The sequence below is a fragment of the Grammomys surdaster genome, unplaced genomic scaffold, assembly GCF_004785775.1.
Source record: "Grammomys surdaster isolate TR1022 unplaced genomic scaffold, NIH_TR_1.0 185, whole genome shotgun sequence".
NCBI lineage: Eukaryota > Metazoa > Chordata > Mammalia > Rodentia > Muridae > Grammomys > Grammomys surdaster.
This window is the reverse complement of record NW_021604630.1, coordinates 11,508,434-11,529,274: the sequence shown is the minus strand read 5'-3', so window position 1 is coordinate 11,529,274 and position 20,841 is coordinate 11,508,434. Positions and strand designations below refer to the sequence as shown.

The 20,841-nt window shown below is 41.2% G+C and overlaps 1 protein-coding gene across 2 annotated transcripts; it reads left to right on the top strand.

Annotated features, from left to right (window-relative positions):
- Positions 1 to 970: 970 nt before the first annotated feature.
- Positions 971 to 19,388, top strand: Eri1 (exoribonuclease 1). Of its 2 annotated transcripts, XM_028768210.1 has the most exons (8): positions 1,139 to 1,207; positions 4,765 to 4,883; positions 4,958 to 5,136; positions 6,791 to 7,001; positions 11,023 to 11,106; positions 13,036 to 13,145; positions 15,638 to 15,752; positions 17,899 to 19,388. In XM_028768210.1, exons 2-8 carry the CDS (start codon positions 4,788 to 4,790, stop codon positions 18,139 to 18,141), a joined length of 1,038 nt encoding a protein of 345 aa, XP_028624043.1. In that variant the 5' UTR covers positions 1,139 to 1,207; positions 4,765 to 4,787; the 3' UTR covers positions 18,142 to 19,388. The 2 variants fall into 2 exon arrangements, with proteins under 2 accessions (XP_028624042.1, XP_028624043.1); XM_028768209.1 differs by lacking the exon at positions 4,765 to 4,883 and having other exon boundaries at positions 971 to 1,207.
- The last annotated feature ends 1,453 nt before the right edge of the window (positions 19,389 to 20,841 follow it).

Genomic DNA, 20,841 nt, shown 5'->3' with positions numbered 1-20,841 from the left:
AACCTTTTATTTTCCTCTACCTTGTAAGACTTTTGGTGCAAATGTTTCAATCCTCCAGATCCAGAAAAAACACTGTTTACACAAAGAACTGCTCCTTTATTCCAGGAATTTGATGGCCTGGCCTAGTGACCCCATTCCCCATCCTCCATTCCTGTGCTCCAATTCTTTTCAGACTAGCCTATCGAATCAGGATGTGAAACGGGACCTCAATCAAAGAGGAGGAAGAGACACAACCACTAACAAAGTTAGACTAACTTCCTTTTATGTATTCACTCACTCTTCCAAGTATATCGGCTTGATCTAGAGTAAAGTCTGCCTTGCCCAGACACTTCAGTTGCAATGGTGGTTTCTTCCTTTATCTCTCAAAAGCATCCACATGGCAACTCCCAACTGGCTCTAACTCCAATTCCAAGACAATCTCTTCTGCCTCACTGGAGTACTGCACACAGGCAATGCAGACAGGCTCGCAGGTAAAACACCCATAAACACAAGGTGGGGGTATGGTGGGGTGGGGATGAATAAAACTTTCCCTAACTGAAATGATTTTTAAAACGTTACCAAAAGCCAAACAGCAGCGGAAAGGGATGCAATCCTGTAGATTAAAGCGTGCGGAGGGAAAAACCTGCGGTGTCTAGACACTAGGAACGCATCTGCAGAAGGACACAGATCACACTGGCCGTTGTCAAAGCAGCTTCTGCTATAGGAAGAAAATAGATTTCTGAATTCCTGGGGGGAAAAGACCTTAGAACCTGCAGCAAACACTAATTAGGGCAGCTTCACACGCGCATCCTAGGCAACAGGCGCCGCACGGTTAATACTACCATCTCAGAACCTGCGGGCTACCCACCCCCACTTCCCCAAAACGCTTGTCTCCCGGGCGCTCTCCCGGAGCCCTCCTCCGCGCGCGCGCGCGCGCGCGATCCCGCCCACTGCGCCTGCGCGGCGTGACAACGCCACACGCTCCCGGAAGTAGGAGGTGTCCGGCGGAGTTTGTGTGGCGGCCGCCGCGGGAACGTGAGCGCGGTAGTTTCTCAAGGGAGGAAGGCGGCTTCGCGGGGCTCGGTGGAGTGACAGCGAGCGTCAGCGGCCATCTCCCGGCGCGAGAGGCGGCATGGGGGACGAGCGAGGCCGGGAGCGTGGCGGTGACGCGGTGCAGCTGAAGACGCCGCGGCCGGAGTGTGAGGAGTCCCGGCCGCTGAGCTTGGAGGTGAGGGTGCTCGCGCGGGGCAGCCTCGCTCGCTCCCCTGCTCCGTCCCCGTCGGGGCGAGCGACCTCAGCTGAGGGAGGAGGTCGGGCGGGAAGTTCCGAATGAGAATTCCGCGTAAACATTCGGCGTGCGCGGGCGCAATGCCGTTCCATCAGCCCCGTGGCGCTGATTGGCTGGGCTTCCTCCAGCGCCCACCCTCATCAGGTGCGGCTGCTAGCCATTTGGGGTGCTCCGGTTGCTAGTGTCTTCCCAGCCCCAGACGGGCCACTGCCATCTGCACCCCGAAGTGCAGTCTGTTCCCGAGAGGACCCTCCCCTCCCCGGTCTTTCCCCCGTCCCTACTGTCTCCCCCCAGAACCCTGCCACGACCGGCTTTCTAAGTGATTTGTACCCCGACTGGTACACCCTCACGACAGCGGCGTGATTATGAGACGATCGCCGGACTTCTTTATTCATCTTGATGAATTAGTGTTGGCTAGCGCCGCGGGTTGCGAACGAGATGCTAAAATCCGTCGCTTTCTCATACTAGGAGTTGAGCACTAAAATCCAGGGTATTCATTCGCAGGGTAGAGAGATGGCTTGGCCAAAAAAGGCTAAGCTCAAAAACAAAATGTCAAAAGGTGAGTGAGTATTCCAGAAAGGGTTCCTAGTGCCTTTGTCCTTTCCATTTACACCTTCGTGTGGTAGTCAGAATAGCCTTTAAATTAGTTTCTAAATGTGTGTATGTGTGTGTAAATGGATGCCACGTGTGTGCAGGTACCTCTGAAGACCAGAAGAGGTTACATATGGGTCCTGGGGAAGAGCAGAGTTTGTTTTTCGTGGCTAAGCTGACTCTCAGGCCTCTAGAGTTACCTTTAACAGTCTGAGTGTGTCTAGTTTTGTGCTGCTCACTCAGTGCCTTCTTCAGTTTGCCCCTCTGTGGCCTTTGTTCATTTCCTATACACATCTTCGCTGTCCACTCTGGCTTACTTGTGTTCTTTTATAGTGGAGTGTTTTCTAATTAAGGATCGTGTGCCCCTCTTGTCCTGAACATGCTTCTCTGGATCTTTCCAGATTTATAAGAGAAGTCGAATATACCTCATTGTCTTTAAGAGTCCTGTAACTCTGAGATAGAGTGCTTTGAAGGCCTGGATCTGTGTTCAGATCTGTGTTGATTTTTTGCAACTATTTCATTTGTTAAAACAAAGATTTTCTGTTGTTTTTGAGATTTAGCTAGTAAATTTCCACCAACTCCAATTTTGGAGGTTGATGTACACCAGTAGAAGGGAAGAAGCAGCATTTTGGCACTTTAATGTTTGTACACTTTTGTTTCAGTTTGCAGAAGCAAACGCTTTTTTTTTTCTGTAAATAGTATATAGTTTTTGGCAACAAGATTGGGGAAACAGGTTTTGTTGAGGTGGTTACTTCCTAGTTACTTTATAAAACTTTGACACTTTGAAACGGTTGTGTTCATTAAAAAAAAAAAAAAAGTTTGAAAGATGAAGATAGAGCCGCCTTCACAATAGGAAAAGAGCAGCAATATTTTGAGATAATCATATTTTTGTTCAGGAAAGTATGCAAACCCATCCTTACATTCCACACTCTAGGGCCCTTCTCTACAGTATTATTGCAAATTAGTGAAGTTCATGGTCCTCTCTCATAATGTCAAGGAATGTCTTATTTGTAGTAATAGAAACTATATGTATATTTATTGGGTACATGCAGATTACAGTATGTCAAAGCTGTATGAAAATGAGTATTTCTTTCTATGCTGTGCATCTGTCGCCACAATTCTTATCTGGCCAGTCCTGTGTGTGAGGCGTGAGAGATGGATCTAGAGATGAGTAGGTGCTCGTGCTAATCTTGGGCATTAATTTAGTAAATAAATTAGTGTGTATTTGCAGATAATGGGGCATGTGGGGTTGTGAATTTCTTTCTGCTCCTTTGTTGGTTTATTTAAACTTTTTTTTTTGAAAACTTGTAGTGTTCTTGAAATTCTGGAGGTAACAGTTTTCATAAAATTAAGGCTGGAGTTGGACCTTGGCATCAGAAGTAAATCTTTATAGAAATGACCACTTATATATCCAGAGTTGATGTGTTAGTGTGGTAAATTTTCAAAGCTATAGATTGTAGATAAGAATTCTTCAAGTGTATCAGAATGGATTTATTCAAAGAGAATTTGTATAAGTTAACTAAGACATTGGTTTCTGGTTAGACTGTCAATGTTGACAGTTTTGTACCTTGAATAATGATGAAGCTTAAAATTCATTGTAACTTTAAATGTAAATTATCCTGATAATGTCCAAGGAGAAATTTAAATATGCCTGAAAGCTAGTTATTTGGTCAAAGTGCAGTGTAATCTTAACATTTATCTAAGCATACACTAATTTACAGAGTAAGGACTTTGCTTTTGTAACATGTATTTTTGACAAGCTTATTCTCACTCATGAATAATTCATGCAGTGGTATTATTGACCCCCTTCTCAAAGAGGATAGCAGTGAGAATTCTGAGTTCTCTGGCACAGCACCTAGCTTTGCTGCAGTTGAAAACTAAAAGGGAGGTAATCCTTGATCCTTTGACATCAGTTTTAAGCTAGAGACTACAGCCTTTCTGTGGGGATTCTTCTTTAATCCATAATTAGTAATATTTACTTGGGGACAATGTAGTAAATTATAACCATTGTATGTTAATAGTAAATAAACTTTTTCAAGCTGAGTATAGTAATACAAACTTTTTTGTATGTATGAGTGCTATCTGCATGTACACCTGCATGCCAGAAGGGGGCATCAGACAGATGTTTGTGAAACATGTGATTGCTGGGAATTGAACTCAGGATCACAGGATGAACAGACACTGTTCTTAATCACTGAGCCATCTCTCCAGCCTAAACATTTTTGATAGTTTTGACAGTAAACATTTTGACAGTTCTGAAAGTATCACTTATATTTGTAGCATTGCATATAGGCATTTAATTAACTTTAAAAGTTCCTTGAAAATTATTGTGTTTGTGGTTTAGGTCTGCCTATGAGGAAAGTAGAATGGAGTCATGTGACAGAAAAGGAACACTGAAGATTTGAATAAATGACTTAAACTGTGAACTTTAAAACAATGCATTTGTTTGTTTTAAGTGCTAGGAAGTTTTAGTTCGGGACTGACATCTGCTTTCTTTTCATTTGGGGCAGTTCTGTTAACTTTGTGAAATAAAACTAGGTTAAAATGTTCTTGGGAAGTCACTGATTGATGCCTGCATGATGATGTAAAAGTCATTTAAACAGCCTGTTCTGAGTTTGGGATATTGTTTGTGAAAGGGCTTGCTTATAGTCTGGTGATCATAAGTAAAATCACTGTATATTAGTAGTTAGCCTGCTGTATACACAGTCTCATACTTAGGATAAACACTCCCTAAATACTGTTTACCATTACCAAATACCATCTGGAACAATTATATGTATGTAGTGAGGAGAGTGCAGATCAGAGGCTAATAATTGTCCAAGGCCATGCTGCTAGTAAATGGCCAGCTGAGGTCCCACCCAGACCGACGTGGCTCTGACGCTAATATCTGTCCTCTTTTTACTCAGCTTCATTGCCTCTGAGGAATCTCATGACTCAGAATAGAAGGAGGCCAGTTATATTGGAAACATCTTTTCATCTTCCTGCCCTCCTCCACTGGCGCCAAGGGGAGCCTTTCACTGTACAGGTAGCATGAGGAGTTTGCATCTTTAAAACTCCATTTGCATTGATTATAACTCACCTCTCTCCCTTACGTCACAGAAAAAGCAACGATGCAGACTTGATGGCAAAGAGACAGATGGATCTAAGTTCATGACCTCCAATGGCAGTGACTTCAGTGACCCCATTTACAAAGAGATCGCAATGACAAATGGTTGTATCAACAGGATGAGTAAGGAGGAACTCAGAGCTAAACTTTCAGAATTTAAGCTTGAAACAAGGTAATTAAAACTCACTTCTAACCTGTTACTTGAAGCAGTTAATACAGTCTAGTTCTTAAAAGCCAGAATCACTTTCCAGTTACAGAAGTAGTACCTGCTCATTTTAAAAACCACTAAAAAATATTAAAAATAAAAATTTTCTTTAGCATGAGTCTTGGCATGCAACTCTATTGCATTTCTCTAGATGACAAAGGTCTTTGAGTCCTAAGTTTGTGAATATTTTAGAAATGTACTATCAGTGTATAACTTTATAGTCATGTCTGCTATAGCAAGTACGTTTCCTTCATTTTTCCCTCTGACACAAGTGTTATCTGAGCTGCCCTTGAGCACACTGGTCCTCCTCTGCCTCCTGGATGTTGTATTGTTATGAGTGTTAGAGTTCTGGCCAAGTACAACTGAGGGTACAAAATACTGTGGCCCAGGAATTCAGAAATGTGACACTTAAATTATGCCAAATAAGAAAAGAAAGGAGCATATTTCAGGCAAAAAGAAATTAAAAATAAAACAAGGCCTTATAATTTCTATTCTATTTGTATGTGTTCGGTCATATGCTCTTGTCTTTATTGTATAATCAAAATTATTGTATAATTAAAAGAATTTGAAAGTATGTCACAAATTCAGGCTACAGTACACAGTGCCGTATAATCATAGCCTAAGGTGTAGCAGCTTGCTGTAGGGAGAAGGAATGTTTGACAGTGAGACTGAAATGGTAAGTCAAGGCAATGGGAAGGAACCCTATGCTGAAGTCTGCTTTTACCTTGTGACTGAAGGAAGCCACTGAAGATGACTTACACAGGAAATTGAATTCGTGCTCAATTCTTTTTATTTTTATCAGGCATGATAGCACACACCTTTAACCCCAGCACTCAGGAGGCCTCAGAAGCAGGTGGATCTCTGAGCTAGCCTGGTCTTCATCATTCCAGGACAGCCAGAGCTACATAGTGAGACCCTGTCTCAAAAAAAGAAAAATCACTAGAATGTTTTGTTTAAAACAAGCATTGGTTGATTGTCGTTTTCATCACTAGGATTCTTGTACATCAGTGGTCGTTTAGAAAGGAAAACAGTAGACTTAAAACATGTAGGTTCTAAGTCACTAATTGGTGATGTGACCAAGAAATGCAGCAACCTACGTCTCCTCAGACTCTTACTGAGTGTCTTAGTGTTTCTCAAAGCATGCTCTAGGGTGCTCTATCCTCAATTACTTTTGAAGTCGCTTAAGACATTCAACTTGGGGGCCACAATGTTTTCATACCCTCAAGAATTTTTGTTTAGTTGTCTAACCCATGAATGCCAGAAGAAAGAGTACAGTGTGTTCAATTTACCTGAATTTTCTTACTCAACATTACAGTTTGTCCTATTAGCTTCAGTTTTTAGCATATATGTTTTAACATAGGGCAGTGTCATGTGCAGGTTCAAGGTTATGGCTTGAAATACTAGATGCAATGAAGCAGACATCATTGTTTTGTAAAGGAAATTTTTTTGTCATATCATTGTGTTTTCATTAGCTCTTTGCTAACATAGCTTTGAGGTTTTCTTTCTTTTCTTACATTTGTCTTAGCTAGTGTTTGTTAGTTCTGCTGCAACTGTAAGCTGGTGCCAGCAGGTAGCAGTTGTGATTCTTGTCTGTAACATTTATTTACTCTTATGTTTTTAGAGGAGTCAAGGATGTTCTAAAGAAGAGACTGAAGAACTATTACAAGAAGCAGAAGTTGATGCTGAAAGAAAGCAACGCTGTGGACAGTTACTATGACTATATTTGTATTATTGACTTTGAGGCTACTTGTGAAGAGGGGAACCCAGCTGAGTTCCTCCATGAAATTATTGAGTTTCCTGTTGTTCTGTTGAATACACACACCTTAGAAATCGTAAGTGAAGTGTTGCGTCTTCATCTCAGTTTTAGTAGCAACTATTCTGGTGTTCATTAGTGAGCTGGGAGCTCTTGTTTGCCGCCTTAGCTGGAAATGGAATTACAAAAGGAGGGTTTTGCATATTGTTGTGAGCACTGTATCAGCATGATTAATAGAAAAACCACAGTGAAGCAGTTCTAGGAACTGGTTTTCTTCTTGTTGTCCATGAGCTAAAATTGTGGTACTTTTTCTGTTACTTAGAGCCTGAGTAGATACCAATTACCCGGGAAGTGACAAATGAACTGGAAAAATACCCTGGTGCAGGGTGCTAAGAATCTAGTTCTGTGCAGGGCCCTAACATCACCATATTCTCTTAAAGCTCCTTAGCTGGTTTTGATGTATAGTGGGGGTGGAGCACCGTTTGTGGAGATAATTGCTGATGGCATAGAGGAAACATCTGAGCCTGCATTCCCAAGCCACACATATGTATGGCCCAGGTAATTGTCAGCACTGTGTTTTTATTCAGGACTTCCAGAGTGAATCCCTCAAGATAATGCCTCCTGTCATACAAACTCTGAGTGAGGACATGGCTCATCAGTCTTTTCACTAAGAACAACGGCCTGTCTGTGGTAATGCGTAGCTTTTCTGCGCAAACCCTCTTAGCTGTGTTCTCCCCTCACAGCTTCAGATAGTTCTTTCCTTGCACCTTGGGAAGCAGGTCTTTCACTGTTTGCCACCTGCATAATCCAGCCTTTTCCAGTACAGGTTAGTAGTCAAACTAAATGGGAAAATGACAGCTATGAAGGCAGATACCTTGGGTAACTCATGTCTTAGGGTTTTCATTACTGAGAAGAGACAGCATCACCAAGGCAAGTCTTATAAAGGACAACATTTAGTTGGGACTGCCTTACAGGTTCAGAGGTTCAGTCCATTACTCTCAAGGCAGGAAGTATGGCAACATCCAGGCAGACATGTTGCTGGAGGAGCTGAGAGTTCTACATCTTGTTCCAAAGGCAAAGAGAAGAAGACTGTCTCCCACATGACTAGGAGAGGTGTCAAAGCCCACCCCTTAGTGACAGACTTCCTCCAATAAGGACACACCTCCAAATAGTGCTACTCCCTAGGCCAAGCATAATCAAACCACCACAAGTCATTAGATTTTATTTCTTCTCTCAATTTAGGACACTGATTTAGCATTTTTCTTACCTGATTGAGGCGTTAGGACACATTGCTTTCAGATGTATTCTCATCACATGCTGTCCCACCACGAGAAGTCCTCATTCCATGATACTGCCAACTACCTTCTTCTTTATGGAGAAACTCCTTAAATAAGTTACATAGACTTCTGTCTTTGCTTTCTTCTTCATCTCTTAAACTTACTTCAATCCAGTTTAAGCTCTGTGCTCTCTTTAAAGTTTATAAAGGGGTGCGTGTGCATGCGTGCTCCCTTGTGTGAAGGTCAGAGGACAACTTTGGTGAGTTGGTTTTCTCCTACTTCATTAGATAGGATCTCTCATTGTTTCTGTTCCCTGCCTATTCCAGGCTAGGTAGGCTGTAAGCTTCTGTGTAATTCTTCATCTAGTCATTCTGTTTTTCTATCCTTGTTACCTGCCAGCTTCAACACAGTGGCCCAAGGAACTCCTTAAAAACCTTGCCATGACTTCTGATTTAACTTTAAATTAAAAAAAAAACATAATTCATGTATTAATCTAGGCTTCTTTTATCTCAGATTGTCTCCTGTTTTTATGTATTTGTTTATTTTTTTTAATCTATTCCAGCCATACCAACTTGATTCTGTTTTCTCAAAAATACCAACCATTTTCCAGCTGGTTATCCACATACACACCCCATCCCCTCAGAAACCCTCCAGTGCCTTAGAGTTCACCTTCAAATAAAGCCCACCTGATTATTTCCTTTAATAGGATAATGTATGAACACCCTGTAGAGCTGTTGTCTGTGAGCCTTCATTCTTGGTCCACTCTTTTTTATTTTAATGGTTAGTATTTGGTCCATGAGTAAAAAGGTCTCTGTAATATGCTTATTGAAGGCAATCCTCCACCCCAACCCCTGACTCTGTCTCCTAAGTGCTGGGATTAAAGGTGGGCCACCAAGCAGGCTCTGGGAAACTTATGTCTTTGTTACAGTGTATTTAGTATTACTTGATTGTAATGCCAAAGGGAATTTCATCTTTGAAAGGTATTTATTTAAAGTTATAAACCATGGGACTGGCAAGGTTGCTCAAGGGGTTCTTGTGCCTAGCCTGAGACCCTAGAATGGGCATGGTAGAAGAGAGATGGCTACTTCTGACTTGTCCTCCGACCTTTACATCTATGCCCTGGTAGTAATCACACATTCTCGTGTGTGTGTGTGTGTGTGTGTGCGTGTGTGTGTGTGTCTGTGTGTGTACAAGTAAATGTAAGATATTTGAAGAATTCATAAATTGTAAGTGGTGTGTGATAGCATGCTCCCTTAATCCCAGCACTGGGGCCAGAGTCAAGTAAAGCTAACCTAGTCTGCAGAGCAAGCTGTAGGCCAAGCAAGGCTACATAGTGAGATCTTTGCCTCAAACAAAACAAACTTCCTAAATAATAATTAAATTATGAACAATATATCGATACCTCACATAAGGACTTTTATAGATTCTATATAGATTCTATATATTTATAACATCCAACCAACTAAAATTCTTGCCAAAAAAAAACCCTGGTAAATGAAAAGCATCTATTTAACTTTTGAAATTAAAATGTTCTTTGTTTTTCACTTTTACAGTTCTCATTAAACATCTGTTTAACAGATTGTTGTATGGTAAGATTGGTGTGTAATAAGAATTTATTCTTATTCCTGCCGAGATGGTTCAGTGGTTAAGCACTGGCTGTCCTTCAAGAAGATCCAGGTTCTATTCCTAGCATCTACATGGTAGCTGTCAACTGTCTGTAACTAGTTTCAGAGAATCCAACACCCTCTTCTGGGTGACATACATGCAGATAAAACAAGCATACATATAAAATAAAAATATATACACACCCTAATTTGAAAAACAAATTGTTCTTAGAAAGTGTGTATATTTGCCATTCTTAATGTTTAAGCCTTTAGGGGCTGGAGAGCTGGCTCAGCAGTTGGAGTGCTTGCTGCTCTTGGGTTTTCAGGATGCTTCTCAGTAGCCTCACAGCTACGGTAAATCCAGCTCCAGGACATCCAGGAGACTCGATACCCTCTTCTGCCCTCCATAGGCACTTGTGCTTATGTGTGTTTATATGCACATACATACACACACGAAGAAGAAAAAAATTTTAAAACTTTTCTACAAAAAAATTACTCTTTTTATTTGTATATAGTTAAGATTAACCGTTGCTACCTTTAAGTCTTCAGGTTTTGAAATTGGTCTTAATTTTCAAAAAATAACCCAGTAGTTTGAGGAAGCAGTGTTCAACAGGAGGAAAAAGAAGGTCCTCAATGCCTGATAAAGTTCTCAGAGTTGGGAGCATATAACTTGGAAACCAGCATGAAAACTTGAGAAATGCTACACAGTTAGTGTTCTTATAAGTTGCTACAGTCACATGACAAGGTTTGACTCTCGGTGTTTAGTTTCATTGAATGCGTTTGTGGCATGAACATGAGCTGATTTCCTACAATTGAGGCTTCCTTTCTTCCCAAGAGTGTATTGTTTTTACAGCCCATTATCATAACGTAGCAGCTGTGCCAACAGGCTTAATGAACTTAGAATAGACAAACAAGATGACCAGCATTTTACAGGTCAAAGATTTTCCTCAGCTGTGGTCTGAAGGTGCACTTTCAGACACCTGCTAACTTGATGTCTTTACAACCCAAAATAAGCTGTGTCTTTACATTTAAATATCAGAGGGCTTTTTGTTGGGAGATCCAGGATAGTCTCCTTAGGAACTCTGAAGTGATCCTTGTGGAATAGGTGTAGTTCATTTGTGAACTACACAACTATGTGAACTATTGGCTGGATTTGTTGAGTGTGTATGTCATGTATTGCAGTCACATGAAATACGTTCCCTTATGTCCTCCCCTGCAGGAAGATACGTTTCAGCAGTATGTGAGACCAGAGGTTAATGCTCAGCTTTCAGATTTCTGCGTTGGTCTTACTGGAATTACTCAGGTGATATATTCTGTTTTAATTTCTGTTGGTTTTGGTTATTTTGAATTTGAAAATTTTAAATGAGTGGTTTCCTTTGTAGATAGTTTAAAAAATATAGTTATAAACAAATTAATGTGCTGCTTTCCCTATTTTGTAAGAGTCTTTCATGCTGTAATTAAAATAACAACACGAAAAGAGATGGTTCAGTGGTTAAGAGCACTGGATGTTCTTCCAGAGAATGTGTGGGTTTGATTCCCAGCAACCCTATGGCTCACAATCCAGACCCAGGATCCAGTGCCCTTTTCTGGCCTCCATAGGCACTAAACATGCACGTAGTACACATTAAAGGAAAATGTTCATATATACAAATTTTTAAAAGAACTTTAAAAAAACAGTAAATTATGTTACAGTGATATAATAATGATAAAGAAAATGTTTTAACACGAAGCCTTAGAGCTTGTCCAGTGGTAAATGCCATAGTCTCACATGCTAAGGGGTAGGGAGTGTAGTTCTGAGGTTAGAGGTTCTCTTGAGCACAGATATTTGAGACCAGCCTGGGCAACACTGGCAGACTCACCTCAGAATCAAAAGTTAAAGCCAAAGAGAGCTCTCCACTTACCCACCCCTCAGAGTTGTGAGGATGCTGTCAGGATTTCTGTTGTAAAGGGAGCATTAGTAACGGAAATGTCACTGTGCTGTACGCAGATAGGTTTTAGAACGGGTCTGTTAGTCTTGACTACACACCGTTGGTGGTCAATCTCGGGGTCTTATTTAAGTTTTAATGTGTGGGCTTTGGTGAGTTCTTTGGTTCTGTCATTAGTTTGTTCACTGTCTCCCACCATATTATATGTCAAGTCTCACCAGTTTCTGCTTCAGTTGCCTGTGAGTCAGGATTGGACAGAATAAACCAGTGGTCACAGTTTGGGTAGGAAGAATGAAAGTTAGTATTTTGTGAGGTTGTGAAGGCATCTATACAGAGGGCTTACATCTGTTAGAAGGTAGGGCTGCCCTTAGAAGTGTCTTTATGTTAGTGAACTTGGGGTGGTCATAAAAAGTAAATGGGCAGAAAGGAAGGCTTGGGCATTTTAGGTGTGTTGAGACAGAGCTCGTGTAGTTCAGGATGGCGCAAATCTCTGGGCTCTTGAGAAGGTGTTTGAGCTGGGCAGAGGCAGGCAAGTCATAAAGAGTGCTGTGATCCTGGAAGCAAGTAAGAGACCTGCAGTATATCACACACTGCCCTTGTGGCAGTGTGGTACACTGTGCCACACATACTGTAGCATAGCGTAGTGTGGAGAAGGTGAGATTTGACATGGAGAATTCATAGGGGCTGTAGGTTAGATGGGATATTTACCCATTGTCTAAGGAATCAGTCACTAGGGTTGATCTTTGTTCTAGTTTGCTTTCTATAGCTGTAATAAATACCACAGCCAAAAGCAACTTGGGAGGAAAAGGTTTTCAGTCCATCATTGACAGAATTGAGGGAAGAGATGGAAGCAGTCACTGGAGAGATTGTTACTGCCTCACTTAGCGAGCATGTTTTCTGGCTCCAGCTCAGCAGGCGTTCTTACTCAGCAGACCTCTAGCCTCCTGCTTCAGTAATGCAGATGCTTCCCACAGGCCGCTCTGATCCAGACAGTTCTTCCTTGAGGTTCACTCTTCCCAGGTAACTCTAGGTCACCTGTGTGAAGTTGACAGAACCAGGACAATCTTAAATCTTAAATTTTGGGAGAATTGTACACTCAGTTGAAAGCAGTCCCTAATTCTTGGGTATAAAATGATTTCTTCTAACTGTCTCAGGTGAACGTTTAGGCAGTAAGTAGGTCTAAGTCATGGAAATCACAGAACATTTAGCGGTTCACATACTGTTTACTTCTTTACAGTTTATGTGTGTGTGTATTAGAGGCTACAAGCAGTAGCTATGCCAACCTCTCTCTCCTTTTGTATCTTCAGGATCAGGTAGACAGAGCCGATGCTTTCCCTCAGGTCCTGAAAAAAGTAATTGAGTGGATGAAGTCAAAGGAGTTGGGAACTAAGTACAAATACTGCATATTAACAGATGGGTAAGCAGGAAACTATTTCTAAGTCCCTTTTAACAAAAAGAGGCTCTTAATTCATTTAACTCCTACAATGTCCATGGAGTGTTACTTATTACAAAGTCCCCAGGAGTCACTCTACAGAAAGAGTGTTTGTCCGTCTCATATCCTTTCCCTAGTTTGGTTTTGGTTTTGTTTTTGTTTTGTTTTTCAAGGCAGGGTTTCTCTGTGTAGTCCTAGCTGTCCTAGAACTCCCTCTGTACATCAGGCTGGCCTTGAACTCAGAAATCCGCCTGCCTCTGCCTCCCAAGTGCTGGGATTAAAGGCGTGCACCACCACTGCCCGGCTTCCTTTCCCTAGTTAAAGTTGAATTCTCAGGATGAAGGAAAGGAGGGAAAACCACCACCAACACATCAAGACTTTAACAAGAGCCCAGGATGCGTACCCACGTACTGCTGAGACAGCTCATCTGTGTCCCTGTGTCCATCCTGACGTTCGCTTGTTCACAGCCTACAGCTTGGTGTCCTCCACCACACACACACACACACACACACACACACACACACACACGTTCTTCAGGCTGCCCACTCACTGAGGGTTTGCCCGGTCTGTGCCCAGTTCGTGTTTTCCTCCTTCTGGGAGTGTCTCTTTTTTATCACCTTTTCCTTCGGTTTTACCCCGGCACTGCTCCTTCCACATCTTACAGCCATTAGGACGTCTGCTGTGCTGACTCTCTGATGTGTGCTCTTTTTTATAGGATGTTGGAAGTCCTTTCAGAGCATGTCCTTTTATTACCCCATAGTCTTCCAAGTCTAGAGTTATCTGTTAAATGAAAAGATAAATGAGACCTGGGTGTTGGGGTGCTCGTCTGTAATCCTCTACTTGGGAGTGGTAGGCAGGAGGATCCAGGATTCAAGGTCAGCCCACATCATGAATTTGAGGCAAGCCTAGGCTGTAATTTGAGACCCTATCTCAAAACTACTTGTGTCTCCTCCCTGGGGGGGGGGGGGACGGGACAGAAAAATGAAAGTCTACATAGGAAAATCTGAAGAGTTGAAAGAAGGATTATAGACCTTGTAGCAGGTCACTGGACTGCAGCACCACTAAAGGTAAAGGAAAAGGGCATGGACAGCTTCTGTTCTGGTTTCTGTTATGCCATGGTGGTGTGCTCCCATGTTAGGGCGCTGCTCACACAGGGTTAGAGGTCTGCACATGCGACAGGAGGTGCATGTGACACTTACGACGTTATTGTTGCTTTTAGAACCTTCTTTTGCTAAAAAGTGGATCAATATTCGAAAGTCATACGGAAACTTTTGTAAGGTAAAAATTCCTTACAAATCTGGACGTCAGCAGGGCTCTTTAGAAATCTTCCTGGTTTTAAACATAAGCAGTGTGCTGCTAACATTGACCGTTGTTTCTGTCATATTACAAAGCGGAGGCAATTTTTTAAAATCTTTAATTCTGGGGTGGATCATTCAAAATTGGTATGATGTTTTGTTTTGTTTTTGTTCTTAGCAAAATATTTTAGCAAAAATAGTGGTTGATGCCTCCAGAAGTAATTTAGGCAGCTCAGGTTATCTGCTCAGAGTGTGATGATCAGTTTCTGTTCAGGCTGTTTAAAGTACACAGAAGCAGTAGGAGCCTAGGGCATTTTTTAGTTTTTTTTTTTATGTATTTATTTATTTAAGTCGATAGGTAGATAGATACAGATACTTGATTTTATAGTAACTTAGTTAAGGGATTGTAAAATTTTCCGCTGAAGGTTTCAAGTTCTACTGTTTTGACTTTGCCCAAGTAAGGCTACATTTGAGTGAGCTCAGCTTCCACATGGTAAGCTCAATCAGGTTGGCCTTCGTTTGGAGACAGAGTCTCACTATGTAACATGGCTCTGACTGGTCTGTGTGCTGCAGCGTTCGAAGTGCTAGGAGTAAGGAGTGTAGTGCAGATTGTAGCACTGACGTTAACCAGTACACAGTAGAGAAATAGCAGGTCAGGTGGTCTTTTAAGCCTTAAAATTTACCTTTGAGTTAGTAAAGAACTTAACTAAAATGATAAATTTGTTATAACATGTAAACCTGCCAGTTACACAGAAGAACTCAGAAACGTGGAAGTTTGGCCAAGAGTCAGAACCACAAAAGCTATCAAGATGAGCTTAGTAAGAATAGTTTATGAGCCGGGCGGTGGTGGCGCACGCCTTTAATCCCAGCACTTGGGAGGCAGAGGCAGGCGGATTTCTGAGTTTGAGGCCAGCCTGGTCTACAGAGTGAGTTCCAGGACAGCCAGGGCTACACAGAGAAACCCTGTCTCAAAAAAACAAAACAAACAAAAAAAAAAAGAATAGTTTATGAAGAACATACTGCATTTTTTTCCCTTTTTAAAGCTTAAAAGTATTTTCTAGGAAACAAGGTTACTTTTCTAAGCTTGGTATTTTCTGTGAAAAAGTTATGTAAGTAAGCACAAATAGTCTTTGTAGTAATAGTACAGCATTTACTTTATATATTTTTTCCTCTTTTTATAAGTTCCTGGGATATGAGTAAGTTCTTAAACATCCAGTGCCAACTCAGCAGACTCAAGTACCCTTCTTTTGCTAAAAAGTGGATCAATATTCGAAAGTCATACGGAAACTTTTATAAGGTAAAAATTCCTTTTTTATTAGTTATATTCTTAACCATGTTCCTCTATTTTACATATATATACAGCTATCATTTTGTATTGGTATTAAGTTTTTATGTTTTTAAATTTTATGTGTACAAGTGTTTTACCTGCTTGTATGTATATGAACTGTAAGCATACCTGCTGCCCATGATAGAGAAGATGGCGTCAGGTCTTGTGGAGCTTGACTTAGACATGGTTGGGAACCACTATATGGGTCCTGGGAACCCCACCTGGGTGCTCTGCAAAGCATCATTTGACATTACTGACTTTCCCAAGAAGCCAGAAGTGTCCACTTCAATCCCCCAACTCTATGGAAAGTTGAGCACTGCTAATAAAGTCTAATTTTATCATTTTTTAAATCAGAATTTTCATTTTTAATTTTAAAAAAATCATAACTATATTCTGGTCATAGTTTTCCCCTTTCTCAGCTCTTCCTGATCTTCCCCACCCAACCAACTCTGTGTCCTTACTCTTTATAATATGTGAGCATATGCACACACACACTCACAAAAATGGAAACCAAAGTATACAAGCAAATGACCAATAAGGCCAAAAAAATACCCCAAAGCAAAATGAGACAAAAGGTACAGAAATACCATTTGAACTTTTTTGTGTTGGCCTGCTGTTACAGCCTTTGTGTTCACATGTGTCTCAGTCCTTGTGTCTGAGACACCATTTCCTTGGAATCACCTATCACTTCTTCCTCTCTTCTGCATAGATCTCTGAACCCCTCGGGCAGAGGGGGGTGGGCTGGAGACATGCCATTTAGGACTGAATGCTCCAAGTCTCACTCTGCAGATTGTGTAGTTGTGTGTCTATTAGTCCCATCTGCTGTAAGAGGCTTCTCTGATGACGGCTGATCAAGAAGGAAAAGCAGTGATAGTATTCCTCTTTCCTGGGTGTTGCCTTTGTTCTTACGAGAATCCAGCAGCCTGACTTTCCTTCCCAGACCACTGAAAATGGATTCAGTCTTAGCTTGCCTCCCTGTTCCACTTGGTGGGCACACCTTCTCAGTGCCCCCCATCTGTAATCCATTCCTCATTGGCCAATACCTCAGTTAGGACTGGAAGCTCAACATTCTGCTCTCTAGCCACGGGCACACCACCCACACCTATGCACTGTGTCTGTGAAATGTGTTCTTTTCTCCTCTGATTATAATCACGGGAGATTATAGTTAGCTGGGTGTGGTAGTCTGCGCTGCTGCCTATGCTCTTTCAGTGCTTGTACATCAGTCCAAGCGCTCTGGCTTTTAGTCTCCATTAAGAAGTCAGATGTTATGCTAGTGGTCTGTCTTTATATGTGACTTGGTCTTTTTCCCCTATGGCTTTTAATATCCTTTGTTTTATTTAAGTGTTCTGATTATTGAAGTGCTATGGTAGTTTTTTTTTTTTTTTTCTGGTGCTGTGTATTTGGTGTTCTGAATGCACCTTGAACCTTGCTGGGCATCTCTTTAGAATTAGGAAGTTTTCTTTTATGACTTTGTTAAAAATATTTTCTGTGCCTTTGACCTAGGTTTCTTCTCCTTTCTTTGTACCCATTATTTGTAGGTTTGGTCTTTTCATGGTCTCCCATCCCAGATTTCCTGGATGTTTTGAGTCTGGGGTTTTTGGTTTTTCTTTTTCTAAAATTTACTATTTTTCTTTAATCTTTTTTTCTATTATGTCTTTGTGACCTGAAAGTTTCTCTACCATTTCATTTTTATTTTGATGTACTGAGCTTTTCTTTTAAAATAATTTATCCCCTTTGATCTTTTAGAGCCAGGCTCACAGGAACTCACTATATGTGGACCAGGCTGACCTCAAACTCACAGAGACAGATCTGCCTGCCTCTGCCTTCAGAGTGCTGGGATTAAAGATGTTCCACACCTGGCAGTTTTCTTTAGTGATTCTATTTCTCTTTTAGATTCTCTTTTCATATCTTCAATTGCTTTTATTATTTCATTCAGCTGTTGGTGTTCTCCTGGTCTTTGTGCAGGCATTTATTCATATCCTTGTTAAAGTCCTTGAACATATCCATAATTACTACCTTGAAGTTTTTGTGTTGTGCCTTAGCTAAATTGCTTTTCTTATGTTTCAACTGAAGTGCTCTGTGTTCCTAATTACTTGCTTGGTTCTTTATTTTCCAGGTTCCCAGAAGCCAGACCAAACTAACAATAATGCTTGAGAAATTAGGAATGGATTACGATGGGCGGCCTCACAGCGGCCTTGATGACTCGAAGAACATTGCTAGAATAGCAGTTCGGATGCTTCAGGATGGATGCGAACTTCGAATCAATGAAAAAATACTTGGGGGACAGCTGATGAGTGTGTCCTCGTCCTTACCAATAGAGGGCGCTCCAGCTCCACAAATGCCACATAGTAGAAAGTAGCTGCATTTTTGTCTGATCATTTGCTACGAAGGTAGCAGGTGAATGAATCTAAGCTAATGCAACCTTCAAGCACCTTAAACACTTACGATCTTACTACAGTTACAGATGGGGATGTATGCAGACATTTTGTGGGAGGACACCAAATTCTCTGTCACCAGCACTTTTGATACAAGCAGTATTTATTACCCACAGTAACCAGTCCCTGCTTAGAACTGAATTTTATAATATAAGGTGTCCAAGATGTGTTCCTTTGCTTTTAAGATGGAAGTTTTATTGGTTCATTCTTTGAACGTCATGTCTTATTGATACTGAAATTTAAAATGAATTTCTACATTACCACCATTAAATTAAATACATTTTTTGAAAGTGTGAAAAGGATTGAAAGGCACTATTCGCCCATTGAATTTTAAGTAAAACATGGTCCTTTTAATTTAGTAACTTTGTAGGTGACGTTAAGGGGTTATCAGTGAGGGGTTTCTTCCAGGAATGGTGTGTATAGGGTGCCAGATTCTACAGGTGTTCAACTTCTGTACTTTAAATGGCATAATGTTTATATATAGCCTACATATATTCTCCCATATATTTTAATGATCTCTAGATAGCTTATACTTAATAAACTTTAATCTTTTAGAGAATAATAACAAGAAAAAAGTCTGCAAGTTGATGTAGACACAACTATAGTGGGCCTTGCTACATAGCACATGAGTAAGTTGCTCAGCCAGCACAAGCTGGACAGAAACCAAGATCTGAGACAGAGGCAACAGCAGCTGTCCCCCTGTGTCACTTCACTCTGGTCCACTCAGCAAAGTGTTTGCTGAGCAGCAAATTCAGGTGTATCTTTTTTAAACATTTTCTGCACATCTGCATATATTCCTATATTCAAGCCAGGTAGTTGTTTCTAAAGGTGCCTACCTTGACAGCCTGAGTTTGAGCCTCAGAACATACATGATAGACAGAGAGAATCAACCGAAGGATGTCCCCTGACCCTCAACATGCACACCGTTGGAATTGCACCCACATATACACACGTGTCTCCAAAACAAGTAAGCAAAATGTAATAAATTACTGGGACCTGTTTCATCTCATACCTGGAAACCATGTAATAGGTCATAGGATTTAGTTAAAAATCTAGTTACTGGAGGCTGGGAGTTGGCTCAGTGGTTAAGAGCACTTGCTGCTCCTTTAGAAAACCCAGCTTCAATTCCCAGAACCCACACGGTGGCTCACAGCCCAAGTTTCAGAGAATCCAACAGGCAAAACATTCATAAACATAAAATGACTAAATTTCAATTACTGGGCTGAAGAGATGGCTCAGAGGTTAAGAGTGCTGGCTGCTCTTTCAGAGGTCCTGAGTTAATTCCCAGCATAAGTAAATCTGAGGCCACCCTGGGCCTTATAATGAGATCCTGACTCCAAAAAGTACTAGCAGAAAACATAAGGGGAATCGTGAGAGCTCTAACTACAAATCAGTGGGAGTTACTGAAGATTCGCTCATTGGCTTCCCTCTCCTTTGTGAGTGTGTATTTGCCCTGCTTTGAGATTGACTTACAGCTCATGGTAGACATTTGTATTCAGTACTGTGAGGTGAAATGTTTTGTGCCATAGTTAGTAAGGTACCTGGCTTGTCTTAGCGAGTGACCAGTATATATTGGAAAATCATTCCTATTTCTAAAATCAAAATGTGCTCTGGAGATGATGATGTAAAACTGTCTAAAGGCTGAAAGTGTGGACTTTTGCAATTAAACCCTCTCACGCTCTTCATGGACCGATTTCGTTGACATTGCCTTTTACTGTTTATTTTGTTTTTTAACCTTTCCTTAGTAATTGTGATACTATTTCTGTGATCAATATAATCAAGTAGATTCATCATATTTTCTAACTCAGGGCATAGGAGAAAGGACAGAGATGTGCTTGCCGGCATGAGGATTTGCTACCCAGGCTTGCAGGTTTCATTAGCTAGTGAGCATCTGTCTTGAAGCAAAGGGATGGGAGTAGTGCATCACTGTGAGGGGCAGATGCCAGCCGGTGCTAGGCTTTCTTCATCTTCCCACTTAAGCCATGTTGACATGAGGGCAGGTTCGTGCCCTAGAAAAATAAGCGCTTGTCGCCTGATGACACAGTTGCTACTGAATAGGGAAACTACCATTGGAAAGTTAGAGAATAGCAGGAAATACTAATGCCTTCCTCTTTTTTTTTTTTTTTTCCTAATCAAGTGCTTAACCTTTTTGGGGGAGGGCGGGGTGGCGGTAACAATTTCAGCAGCGGGAGCTTTTAGAATGCTTTTGGCTCCACTAAGCACTTTGTCAGCTTTACTCACTCTGAGTCTCTGTCAAACCTCTCTGGTTTGTTTTGGGTTTCTGCTGAGATAACCTGTCTATAAGTTATAGATCATAATTCTTGAAAGGGAAATGCTGCAGACTGACTGCATTGTGTAGAAAGATAATTGTTTCTTGTTGCTGCTATAATGTGTTACAGGGACACTAGTGTTTGTTAATAGTTACTTAAAGCTCTGTTTACTCAGTAGCCATGGTCATTTCCTTGTTTTCCTGTTACTTGCTTGGACATTGAGGGTTTTTTCCACCCCGTATTTTCAAGTCCACACAGACTGGTATATATTCTCAGCTATATTTTGTCTGATTTCTGTATTAAATACTGACATTGACTTTGAAAATATTTCTTTCTCTCCACTTCTCCCTCCTT